The sequence below is a fragment of the Nyctibius grandis genome, chromosome 6 (genome assembly GCF_013368605.1).
Source record: "Nyctibius grandis isolate bNycGra1 chromosome 6, bNycGra1.pri, whole genome shotgun sequence".
NCBI classification, from domain to species: Eukaryota; Metazoa; Chordata; class Aves; order Nyctibiiformes; family Nyctibiidae; genus Nyctibius; species Nyctibius grandis.
The window spans coordinates 9140342-9153367 of NC_090663.1; the positions used below are offsets into that span (position 1 = coordinate 9140342).

The window sequence follows — 13026 nt, forward strand, 5'->3', positions numbered from 1 at the left end:
CAGGCCTCGAGGGCCGGGCGGCAGCGCGGCCGCACCACGCCGCACCCCAGGGCTGGGCCGTGCCGGGCCGCGGGGCGGCAGCGCTTCCCTCCCCGCCGCCGGAGCCGCCTGACGGCCCACGGGGAGCCTCACCCAGCTGGGGCTGGCGGCGCAGCGCTCGGGGCAGGCGGCAGGCCCGCCGGCCGCAGGTCTGTAGCAGCATGGACGCCATCTTGGCGCGCGGCTGGGCGGCGGGCTAGCGGCGGCGGCGGGCTGCCGGCCTGCTCATGTCCCGCCGCCCGGCCCCGCGCGGCGATCCCCACACGCCCCGCAGCGCCGAGCCGCCACAGACGGCCACATTTGCATAGCACCGCCCCTGGGCGCTGGGCACGCCGGGAGTTGTAGTCCGCGGGGGCGCACGGTAAGCCGTCTGCGGGCGCGAGGCGCGCAGCATGCCGGGATCTGTAGTCCTAGAGGGGCAGCGTGACGTTGCCAGGAGCTCGGGGGAGGGGCTCAGGGCGCGGGGCAGCAGGGCGCGGTGCATGCTGGGAGATGTAGTGCTTCCCTCAGGCACGCCGCCCACGGGCCCGCGTCTCTTCAGCGGCAGCCGGCGGAGGGGAGCGGCGGGTGCGCGGGCAGGTTCTCGGGGCCTTGCGGGGGTCGGGGCTGCAGAGGGCAGCGTGAGCCGCCCCGGAGGCAGCGCGGGGCTTGTTTCCCCGAGGGGACCGTGGAAGCGGCGTGCGGTGGGGCCGCGGCTCGCAGCCCGCTAATCCCCCGCCGTTCCGGGAAGGTCAGGCAGGCCGTGAAGGCACCGCTGCTGCAGGGGAGGGCGCTGGTACCTCACGAAGCCGTCCTGAGCGGTGTAGGCCAGCGTGGCCAACAAGCACATAACCGCAGCCCAAAGTACAGTACACGAATACCGGAGTCTGTGTGCAACGACATTCCCTCACATTTGGGGCCAAAATCTGGCATTTATGCTGCTGTAAAGTACTGCTGCTCCACAGTTGTTATACTGCATGCCTGTGTATTGCTTGTGCATCTCAGGACGTGACAGAAAAAATAACCTTTCTTGTGGAGCTAAGATATTTTTGATATAAAATAGTACATAAATTAGTCAATTGACAGATGTGCTTCACTAGTGCTGGTTCATAGTTTGGCTACAGGTAGCACATTATTCTTCAAATATCAGTCTACTCCTGACCTTAGGATCTTTTAGCATTAGGATCTTTTATCAAATATTCCAGTACTCCGTTAATACACTATTAAATAGTACCATTAATTTTGCTTAGTTTTTAATTGTATAGACAGATGCAGGGAATAACCAGAATCGAACTGCAGAAATTATAATTTAATCAGAGAACACTGAAATTTTAAAAACTATGTATATGAGGTTTGGGTGTTAATGCCTGCCTTTTTCTAAAAAAATGGGGGGGAAAGCTGCTGGAACTGCTTCTCAACAAGATGGCTGACACCTCCTGCCAACAAGATGGCTGCCTCAAGGACAGGGCTCAAAAGGGACAAGGATGCCCTGGTTTCAGACCTCCTGTATGTCACAGGTTATTTACAACGCCAGGCATTTGTTCACCTATCCACCCACCTAAGCCCCAAAGAAAATAGGTGCTATTTATATGTAACTTTATATGTAAATGGTAGCAGAAGCTTCAGGTTTGATGCAAAACACGACTGAAACAGCGTCGCATATAGCAGGAAAAAGCAAACGTGTCTGCAGTCATCCTTTCATGCTTGAGACTTGGCAAATGCAGGAAATTAATTAGTAATAGTTTGAAGTTCTTTTATGTATTTAAAGAAAATCCTCAGGGTTTCTTCTATGTATGAAAAATTTAGATTAAATTTAAACTACTTATATTTTTAATTCAAAAGAATATGTGAAAATGGAATATTCAATTGACCAGATCTTTTAAAAAAAAAAAATCAAGACACACTTTTCTCACATCTTTCGACTGTGTTGCCTACAGAAACACTAGTGCTGTTTAAATTTAGTGACTATTAAAAAATTAATTTGTATTATTATTTATGTGCTTATTATTAGAGCTACTTTTAAAGTGTTAGGCTCCCAACTGTATTGCAAGATTTTTAGCCAGCTGTGTTTGCTTCACGAATATTTAAATATGTGGTACATTGAAATAATTAAAATTGTGCAACTTAACAGTAGTGCTTTATGTTAATATGGCAATCTTAAAAAAAGGCCCAAACAACAACAACAATCTTCCCAATCTACACATTTCTCTCACCAGACTGGGTTCGTAGCCTTCTCTTGTTATTCTTTTTTCTTTCTGGTTGGCTGATAACAAAACCAAATGAAATGGGGCAACTAATGGCAGTTCCTCTAACAAAGCTGCTTAATTATATAGAAACATTATGTGGAGCCTATACAAGAAGAATAATATGCTCTGAAGTCATTAAACTATTGACAAGAGATTTCAGACAGCAAACAGATGATTACACAGGTCTCAATATATTTATGCAGACAAGTAACCAGACTTTCAATAGTTTCATTAAATTCATTAGTATTCAGGGTAGCAGACAATGTACATGCATGAGCCTTTTCAGAGCTGAATCCGTTATGTTTTTGTAGTCTTTTGTTCCACATTTGTTTATACCTGGAAGTTACGTGATTTCCTAACATATAGGAAAAGGAATGATACTACACTGTGAAAATTTCCTAAATGGATACAGTTTCAAAATACTAATTGATTTTGTGCATTTACCAAGCATTGTGAAATAATGCTTAAGAAAAGACAAAGGATTAATAATTTTCAAGTAGTTGTACGAATTGCTTCCACATGAGCAGGCCTAGTGATCGTAGGTGATACACAGACCTTCCACGCAAGTCAGTTTTTGTTTTAAAGAAAGACATCTTTCACTCCATCCAGACCAACAGCCTATGAGTTCACAAAGAAAACACTCATCAGAATAAAACACGATACACAGAACTACTAGGGGTTTATTTTTTAAAAAACCTTAAGCTGCTATGGCCGTTTTAGACCTGGTTCTTAAAGCAACCATGTTGTTTGGAAAAGCTGTCAGCCATCTTGTTGAAAATGATGTGTTTTCTAGCAGGAATAGGGTGAGAGACTAAAAGGAAGAAATACAAACCCTTTTTTTTCTAGATGGATTTAATAAGGATCTGAGAAGGATTAACATAAATGTAATATTTAAACAAAATTAAGATTATTTTTTAGTATTAAACATCAACATTTTCCCCTGAATGTTAAATGGAAGCAAAGGCAAGGTGAGAGTTGTCTGAACAATTACAAAACAAACTCCAAATAACAGGAAATTGTGATGCCTGTTACAGGCTGTGGGAATATTGAAATGTGTTTTACTGATATATGAGCACAGCCCAGTGATATGAAAAAGCAAGAACATTTTACTTGTCTAAAAGTATGAGCTATGTTCATAAGACCTATAAAAGCACAGAATATGCCTTCGTCTGTGCATTACTTGCATAGACGTGAAAAGGAGATGAACCTACACTACTTGCAGTCTACAACTACCTGAAGGGAGGTTGTAGTGGAGTGGGAGTCGGCCTCTTCTCCCAGGCGACTAGCGATAGGACAAGAGGACATAGCCTCAAGTGTCGCCAGGGGAGGTTCAGGTTGGACATTAGGAAGCATTTCTTCTCAGAAAGGGTCATTAGACATTGGAATGGGCTGCCCAGGGAGGTGGTGGAGTCACCATCTCTGGACGTGTTTAAGAAAAGCCTGGACATGGCACTCAGTGCCATGGTCTAGTTGCCATGGTGGTGCCAGGGCAATGGTTGGACTCGATGATCCCAGAGGTCTCTTCCAACCTGATTGATTCTGTGTGATTCTGTGTGATACTCATTGAGAAAGCTGAGACATCTGTCTAGAAATTGGGGGGCAAATGTCACTATGAGCAGGGAGCAAAACTGTAAGGTAACTAGCTATATATGCAGTATTGTCTTTCAGAAAATCTCTACTTCACAGCACAACAGCTTTCCCATAGCAAAGTTATATGAAATTCTTATCTGCTGTTGTCCCTTACTCCTTCACCATCTAACAAGCTCTGGTGGGTGGTAGGCAGATGCATACGGGGAGCAGGAGTCCTCCGTGGCCTGCCAAAAATACCTGCACAGTTGGAGAGGGCACCCTCCATGCTCAGCACGGCTGTCACCCCTTCCCTGAGGACATATCCCAGAAAGCACTTCCTAGATCCTATTGATTTTTTTTGGAGGATGGATACCAGGACCCCCACTCCCAACTTCAGACACTTGGTCAGTTGCCCTATAGCTTGTGAAAGTGGCTGTGTAGCAATACCAAATCTATGACACTCCTGCCAAAACCACCGTGTTTGTTACACAGGCATGGCCACGGTTCCTTGTTACACCCAGATGACAAGCCGAACTGGCAGCAGCGGCAGCAAGGGACTGGGGAGGTAAGGTTCAGTGGGTGGAAGGGAAGGAGGTGCAATGCTTGATGTGTAAGCGGGAGGAGGTGGGAGCGTAATTAGCATTTGATGAGGTGGGAGAGGTTTGCCGGTTCTGTGCAGCAACATCATGTTTGTGTACACAGTGTGATTCTATAAGCTATGTAGTGGTACAGGTCCCTATACAGTATTTAAAAGTAGGATTATGCTTTTAGTCTCTCGAATCTGTTTCCATGGCAATCCCCAGGTTGTCTCCTGGAATAGATTTAACAATATGGGATTAACCTCATCTTTATTCACCACTGTTCAGTGTAAATCTGAAGAGAAGAAAAGAGAGACATTACTGTGTAGCAAGTTGCATTAAGTTTCCACTCGAGGGAGAAAACCAACAGATTATTAATAGTTCTTTAAAAAATACTCCCATTCATGATCACAGAGTTTTTAGGAGAGGATCTTGGGATACTGAAGCCTGTTGCTCTGCAAATGTTAGAGCCCAAAGGTAAAAGTTCAAGTGGTCGCTGGATTACAGCCTTCCTCTGTATGTACGTCCAGGTCACAAGTTCACTCCTGTCTGTAATGTGCCAAAACCAAGCGGCACTGGCTACACACTAGCAACAGCACAGAAACACTCTGCCCTGGGCGCCTTTTCAAACAATGCACTGAAAAGCTACTCAAGAGATTTCCATGACAGTAATAACGTGCTGTAAACAGTCATTCCAGATCCAAGGATAATTACCTGCTCAAATTCTAGTCAAAAAGTGGTATTTTAAAAGATTGCATAGGCTTGACCCAAATTAGCAATACAAAATAACATATTAGGTTGTCATTAGTTACATTTGACGCGCAGGCAGATGGGGAGAACACAGCTGGGAGAGTACAAACAGATAATTCTGAAAATCTTTTCAAATGGAGGGAAAAGTAGCATCTGCAGTTCATAGTGAAAGTCACACAGATTCTGGTTTTAACCAGCAGATGGAGCTTATGGGAAAGAAACAAGCAGAAAAGCTGCATAATGATGGCACAAAGCAGTGTTTTGGGGCGCTGCTGTCTACAGGACTGGAGGAGGACATGGGGAAAAAGCTAGAAGGTTCTGGCCAAGGCAGGATCAAGCAGAGGAGGGAGGGCAGGCAGTGTTCAGGCTATCCGCATAGCGAGAAAGGAAAAACGTAGCTATAACGGGTAAACTGATTTAGACCTTGAGAAATACGGAGGGAAAAAAGGACAAAAGGAGTCTCTAGTGTTAAAAATGCACCTGTTAGTTCCAGCTGATATGAGAAGGGCTGAGATTTTGCTACGAAATTACCAATGCTGTATTTAAGATAACCTGTTGTGCTTCCAAGTGTGTCAATTTGATTTTATGAATGACAAGCTTTAAAAATACGTATTTAGAGTTATTCTTTGCCAGCTCCTGTCTGCAATTAGAAACACAAAAAGCCAACAGTCTTTTGCCATCATCTGCATCTCGGAGTTAGGTCTTTAAGAAAACACCAAATGTTGTGTTACTGTCAATAAAAGCTCAAAACCCGCCACCTCTGCTTTTATAAACCCATCAAGAAGCAAGACAAGAAAAGCAAGCGACCAGGGATGTCCGCCCCCACCCCATCCTGGATTTTGTAGACCTGTTCCTGCACTCCTTCTGTATCTCCAAATTCCTGGTGAAGTCAGCCAGGATTACAGGAGTGCTGGGAAAATAGGAAATCCCTGCAAACCTCAGGTACCTTTCAGTTTGTGTCCATTAAAAAACAGCAGAAGGTCAGCACACCATTTTAGAATAATTTTTACCTTTGTATTCTAAAAAGGAGAAAAATGGGCTACTTCCAAGGGCCATTTTAGTGGCAATAACATAACTTTCTTTAGCAATTTGGCAAGGCTGAGGCTGCTTGTGATAAGACTGGTTTAGGGGGGAGAGGATTATGGCCAGCACATGCACACAGCTGTATGAGTTGGTAGCAGGCAAAATGCTATCCAGTCCCATTGTCCCCCAGGCGTATTTGGGCTTTGTCTGCCTTTAAGAAGGGATGCAGAACTGAGCCTTTCTGTTAAAAGAACAAATAAGAAAGATATTGAAGATGGATAGGTTGATTTGCTGAAGCCTGATACTTAAAATCTCTGTGCAGAATTTAACCCTTTTGGGCCTCAGCTGTTGTTACCTCTGTATTGCTGGTTTTGCTGATGATCTTATCAGTCCTGGCCCATATTTTTCCCAGACAATCAGCCTGAATGACCCTACCAGAATGTATCTTTCGAACCTTTGAATCACTTTCTCTTGTTTACTTTTCAGATTTAAACTTTCTACCTTACATAATCCAGACCAACCCTGTAACACAGATCTCACACTTTTTCATCCTGTTCTCCTTGACCTGACTAACACTCCCATCTTCCGTGCTGCCATACAATGACCTCCCCATTCCAGCATGCAAGCCCACAGCCCCTCCTTTATTCAAGTCAAAGAGCGGCTTTTCTCAAGAGGCCTCCCCACAGAGATAATGAAAAGCAGATTAAGAGATTGAAAAAAGGAGTTGGTTCCTTTGGAATGGTCAGTGCGCTTTCCCTTTCTACAACTGTCCTCTATACTGTAAATTTTCTAAATCAGTGTTTGTCTGGATGTCTGTGCCTTGACCTCAGCAGGACCTAAGCTGTTGGGCCCCAATCCTACACATGCATATGCATGCCCTGTCCCTTTGCTCTCAGTAACATTCACAGACACAGAGCGGTAAAGGCACAAGCGCAGTTATGTATTTCTAAAATCAAATCCTGGTGCTTGCCAGATAATATCATAAAAGTGTTGGAAAGGGCTAAAAACTAACATTTTTATCTTTGTTCTTGTGACACAGAAAGAATGGCAACCTCCCAGGCAAGTGAAGCGGCAGGTCTGTTGACAACACTTGGTTTGGCCTGATTTTTAGGTATATGAGAATCTTGAGGGGAAATACCTGGTAAAATGTGATGTGAAGCTATAGAAAAATAACAAAGAGCCATCAACACAAGTACATCCCAGTGGTGCTTTGCCAGTATCCTGCCTTTTTCTTCTGCAGCTGAATTTCAGGCATCAGAAACAGAAGACGCTTTGTCTGGGCTTTCCCATATAATCAGCAACCTCTCTCCTGCCTGTCTTAGGCCTCTATTCACTTTATTACTATTATAGTATTCTCTAGAGGCAGACTTAGGAGGCATTCACCCCCAAACGTCCTGTTACCTTAAAGCGATGATTAGTTATTTTCTCAGTAATGCATTGCATGCTTTAATCCTGGTTATGTGATTGTATAAAGTGTGGCTAGCAAGTTTTATGCATATATAAGAAAACACAAAGTTGACATAAAAGAGTTTTACTGTTGGATTTTATCAGTATCCAGGGGAAGTAAAGTCCCCCAAACTAGGCGCTCTCCTCTGAAAGCAACTTCAAGAGGGAACTTTGTGTACAAACTGAAGCCTTAGCTGGGGGTTGCAAGTATCTAGCAGTGTATCAGCTGGATAGAGTGAGAGGAACTCGTTGGGACTAATGTGAGCAACAGGTAAAAGTAAGCCATCCAGACTGCTCATCAGTCAGGGTGACAAGCCCCACACTCATTCCAATATGACCTATATTGATCATTTTCTTTTTTAATCACTAATCCAACAGCTGAAAGAGGAAATACACCCAACAGATATCAACAAAAAGACTCCATTCCCCTTTGGCTCAGCCAGCAGTGCTTTCCTGTCGTGCCAAGGGAACAACCTCCTCCCCTTTCCGAGGCCTCTCCTCCCAAGGAACAGACATCTAACTCCCCCTGAGCGGGAAGCCTCTTTCAGCGTGCCAGCTGGGAATCAGGGGCCTGGGCTCAGTCCCAGCACCTGTGCCTAGTTTTCTTACAGAGTGCGGCCAGCTGCTCTTCCAGGTCCGCAAATGTCCTGTACACCCCATTTCTTTTCATTTCTGTGTATTGCTTTTGATAAGCAATGCAAATGTGTTGCTTATATTTGGATTTTTGCAAATACACTATTTTACATTTACCTTGACCTGGTTTGTGTTAAGGATCACATCAGGGTACTGACAAACAGAGCTATGCAATGTTTTCAGTAATCCTTAAACCAGGGTTGCTGAACCAGTAGTGCCCAGAACCCCTGTACTGTTTTTGAGGGAATCTGAAGGTGAGCAGGATGTAACCGCAGTCCACTTCGGAATCTAGTCACACAGAGTTTGGGCAGAAGTGGTTTTGATGGCTGGTGTGAGTTAGCAAACTTTTCTGGCATTAAGCATGGTAGCAGAGAGCATGGTTGACCCTGAGGGTTCCCAGGCATTAGATAATTGCTTTGGCTCTGACTTAGTTCACAGCACGTTAGACTAGTCATTTCTATCTGTGACACCAAACTATCAACGGCGAACTTCCTGTGTGGAAATAATTATGTGTCTTTTCCAAGTTTGCATCATGTACTTATTCATCCGACAGTCCTTATGCAGAGAGGCAAGGTTAGAGTTAAGAGAAAGTAATAGTTATTACTGCTAATAGCTTGACTCTGAAAAGCTCCCATATCATTTAAAAATCCTAGTATGAACAGGAGCCAGACTGGGGCTTGCATTCGTACTGCAACAGGAAGGGGATTCATAGAGGTCTGGAAAATAATGAAGGTGGGAGGAAAGTGAATAGAAAACGGTTATTATCACTGCTCGTAATACCATATTAATTCAATCAATTTATCAGGGAGCAGAGTTTAAAAAAGAACAGAAGGAAATACATTTTCATATGAACTCATTGCCACAGGATGTTCTAAAGCCCCCCAAAATAAATAAATACATTAAAAAAGAAAATAAAAAAATTCAAGGGACATAGGCTTAATGAAGTCTCTGACACATGCTCATCTAGATGCAATGTCTGGGTTGGAAGTTAGGAAGTCCCTAAACTACTGATTTTCAGAAGCAGCAATGACAGAAGCGGGTAAGAGCTATTTTTCCTATACCCTGTTTCCAATTCTAAGTATCCATTACTACTTCCCTTCTTGGTTTCCCTTGAGGAAAGGACATGCCTGAGCCTGCTTTAGATTTTAAAAGCCTTCTCCATTCTGCACAAGTAGAGGTGAGAATAAGAGACCATAAATGATTACCCATGGGCAGCTAATGAAAACTGTAGGATGCGAGTCCTGAATTGGAACCAAGGAGGTGTATGAGGTGGACTGAAGGGTCACTATTGGTGGGTCTCAGGGCACTTGACTTGAGGCGTGCATGGCTCACCCCATGCTGGGGGGCTATGACAGTTCAGTTAGTACTAGACAAGCACCACATTGTTTCTGCCATCCTTACAACTCCAGGTGTTGCTGTCACCAACGAAAGAACAAACAGGTCAATAGAGATGGGGATTTTTTGAAGAAAAGTGTGATGAAAGCCAGGTCAGAAAGGGAAAGGATTTTAGTACAGTTGGTAACTTACACAGAACTTTGCAGCACGAAACTGTACCAGGGTAGGGAACTCACATCTTCTCTGGCTTTCTTACCACAGTGTTTCCTCTTCGGACTTGGTAAAGTCCAACTTCTGCCATAATCCACCTGGCAACAAGTTACAGTCTATCTCCCTCTAGTGGGTAATTACCCATGAAAGCCACAAGGAGACATGCATTAAAAATTTGCCTTGCACTCACTTTCCATTATTTTCTCTCTTCAGTTTGCTTTCTTCTTCTTTGCTCCATGATCTTTCTCACAAACACAATCAGTGTTTTCTTGATACCCTCCAAACATCATGTCTGCTCTTCCTCCATTCTTGTGCTATGTGAGGAGTTGGGCTGTTTGAGGGTTTTCTATTTGACTTTGATGCAAGTGGAAATGAAAGTAAAGAAGCTGCCCAAGAATGAATTTAAAATGCAATATTCTAGAGATTGGTGCTGTTTGCACAGAGGCACATGTGCAACCCCCAGTACACTGGAGACTTAGAAATCTGGGAAAAAGAAAACCTTAAGACCTACCTTAAATCAGTTCCTGAAGTTTGGAATTGATTTTTTCTATCTGGAGTCAGTCAAAAGAAATTTACAGTTGGGTTTTCTTATCCTTAAAATTGATTTATTTGGGTGGAAAATCTTCTGCATTCTGCTTAGTAGTTTGTTCGCTTTACATTTGTTGTTCCATTACCAAAAATATTAACAGCAAAATACATAAGCCAGCTGTGTTACATCTAGAGTTAGCTCTCTAACAGCAGCAGTTAACTACCAAAGAGTATTCCCAGAGCACAGCTGACATTAATTGAGAAAGATAGTGCTCTCAAATACGTCGAGACAAGATGCTATAGAAATGGATTTAACCAGACCATGCCTTTTGTCTATGGAACTGCATTTCTCTCCTTTACAGAGCATATAGGCTAGATACTATTGCTGTTACTCTATTGAGATCAATGGAAATATATTAGGGAGGAATCTCAAAGGTGTTTCCTTTCTCTGACTACTCTGATTTTTTTGTCTGGTTAAGCACATTTCAAAAAACAAGATGAACAAGCCGCTATTTTCCAAATGAAAAATGACAGATCTGATTGAAAGAAGTTTTTAGGTCAGGCTTTGGTAATAATATATTTCTCGAGTGATAGTAGCCTTTGTATTAATCATTATCTGTTATCTTTCTGGTTAAAACTTTGAATTATCTAAATAAACCAACAGGAAAGACATTTTGCTCCATCCAAGTATTTTCCAGATTCCCTGAGACACTGACCTTTTTCTCAATTCACTGCGGTAACGGTGTTCCTCAAAAGTCACTAATTAGAATCCCAACAGAGTCTTTATTATGGCAAACTTAAGTACCACAAGGAGAATGAATGAAATGAAGATAAACTGGGATTTAACTAAAACAAAGTAAGATCATGGGTTATTTGTTCTGAGCGAATTCTGCTTCTACTAACACATACGCAATCCATATATTTACATTATATTGTGAAACAACATCATAAAAAATAATTTTGCTATATAGCATATCAGGATTATCAACAGTGTCATTTTACTTACATGGGTAAAAAAATATTGTAGCTTTTTCTCCCTTTATAACTGAGATGCCAACATAACTAATTTCATTTCACTGCAATAAAGATGAAATGAATTCCAATCCTTCTCCTATAGCAGTAACAACATATTTTTATTCAGCTGAGACATTTCATAAACCTGCTGAAGGTAAGAATTACAGACGGCACTGAGACAGGATGTGAAGGCAGGGAGAAGGTACTGCAGGAGAAATGTACGGATTTTGCCTCCAGAGCTTTACTTGCATTGATGTACGGGAAAAAAAGAATCCAGTGACTATCCGCTTTCAAGACCAGTTTGTAAAGCTGACAGTATGAAAATGTTCTTTTGCTTCCAAATTGAGTACATTTGTTCTAGAATTTATTAAGACGCTGTAAACAAAGAAACTTACAGTGCCACATCCTGTTCTTTATTTAGCTTGGATGAGGGCTTCGTTTGGCATTACGGAAACTAGAACAACTGCACTGGGCTAAACCACAGGCCTGTGAGTCCCTTTATCCGGTCTCTGGTCATAGTCAGCAATGAGTACTTAGGGAAGGAGTATGAGAAATAGGGCAAGCATAGAGTGTTGCTGCCATTAGCCTACTCTGCCTGCAGCGGTGACTGTTGTATTTCATCGCTGCTGATAAAGAATCACAGAAGGTAGTCTAGTGGCCTGAGCGCAGAGCTGGGAGCTATGAATCTGCATGTTTCAGTCTGCCTCTGTCACCAAGGTTACTTGTACATTGCTGTGTCCCAGCTCATGTGCACGTGTGCTTGTGGCAAACCTGTCTTCAAGCCTCCACACTGCAGAGGCACACACAACCCGTGCTTATGTACACACGCTTGCGTTCACACTGTAGTTGGCCAGGTCTGGTATTATGGTTTGGAGAGATTTGTTCCTCCCTAGTGAGCTGCTTAACATCTGTGATTGTTTCCTGAAGAGCTGCATAGTATCCTGGTGCACTTCTTATTGTGCCCCATTATCTCTCCCCCATTCCTTCTGGTTCTTCTGTTTTTCACATGGTTATCATCACCAGTCTTTGTGGTCCTTGTGCTTTGTCTTAAGCTTGTCATCCCTCAGTTCTACTCCAGAACAGCAAGCTCAGTGCAGTGTAAAAACTCTGCAAATGTCTTCCCCAACTGCATAGCCCGAGTCAAGGTCAATATCTCAGGTAGCATGGAGAGGTTGACTCTTCCAAATGTCCCAGCTGAAGCTGCTGATAAAAAGGGGATGCTGTTAGATTTCCAGTACAATCAGAAAGATAATGTTTAAGTCACCTCCTTAAAAATTCCTGTTGAAAATTTTGTTTAAAAACTATGCTCCACCTTGCTACAGGACTACCCTGCAATTCCCAGCACCGTGAGATCACTCTTGAATGGACCCTCAGAAAATGAATCCATCAGCTGCAGGCCCACTTCTGGTGAGCTCACAACTTCACCGTTGCTCCTGAAACTCTGCCACCTCTTCCTCAACTGTCTCCTCCAGTGCAACCATTGTTCCCACCTCTGTTGGTCTACTATCCTTCCAGAAACACGACACAGAGGACTGCAAGCTCCACGCTTGGGGCACTACTTAGAACATCACAAGGCAGGCAGGTAGATAGGGAGTTGCCAGAATTCCTGTTTCCATCTTTAACCTTGCAATGGAGAGCCTTAACCAGTTTGATGCATTACTTGCCCTCTACAGCCA

The 13026-nt window shown here is 43.4% G+C and overlaps 2 protein-coding genes across 4 annotated transcripts in view; one reads left to right on the plus strand and one right to left on the minus strand.

Annotated features, from left to right (window-relative positions):
* LETM1 (leucine zipper and EF-hand containing transmembrane protein 1) overlaps window positions 1–296 on the minus strand; it is a 30827-nt gene extending 30531 nt beyond the window's left edge. For all 3 annotated transcript variants that reach the window (XR_011048405.1, XM_068403536.1, XM_068403535.1), the window contains exon 1: window positions 133–296. Coding sequence is in view for 2 of the 3 variants with exons in the window: in XM_068403536.1 (XP_068259637.1) it covers window positions 133–211 (79 nt within the window). In the remaining variant the exon portion in view is untranslated. The remainder of the gene's footprint in view (window positions 1–132) is intronic.
* The window catches only part of NSD2 (nuclear receptor binding SET domain protein 2), a 101325-nt gene continuing 88374 nt past the window's right edge, over window positions 76–13026 (plus strand). Inside the window, exons 1-2 of the mRNA XM_068403534.1 lie at window positions 76–400; window positions 4326–4398. The gene's annotated coding sequence lies outside the window, so the exon portion shown is untranslated. The remainder of the gene's footprint in view (window positions 401–4325; window positions 4399–13026) is intronic.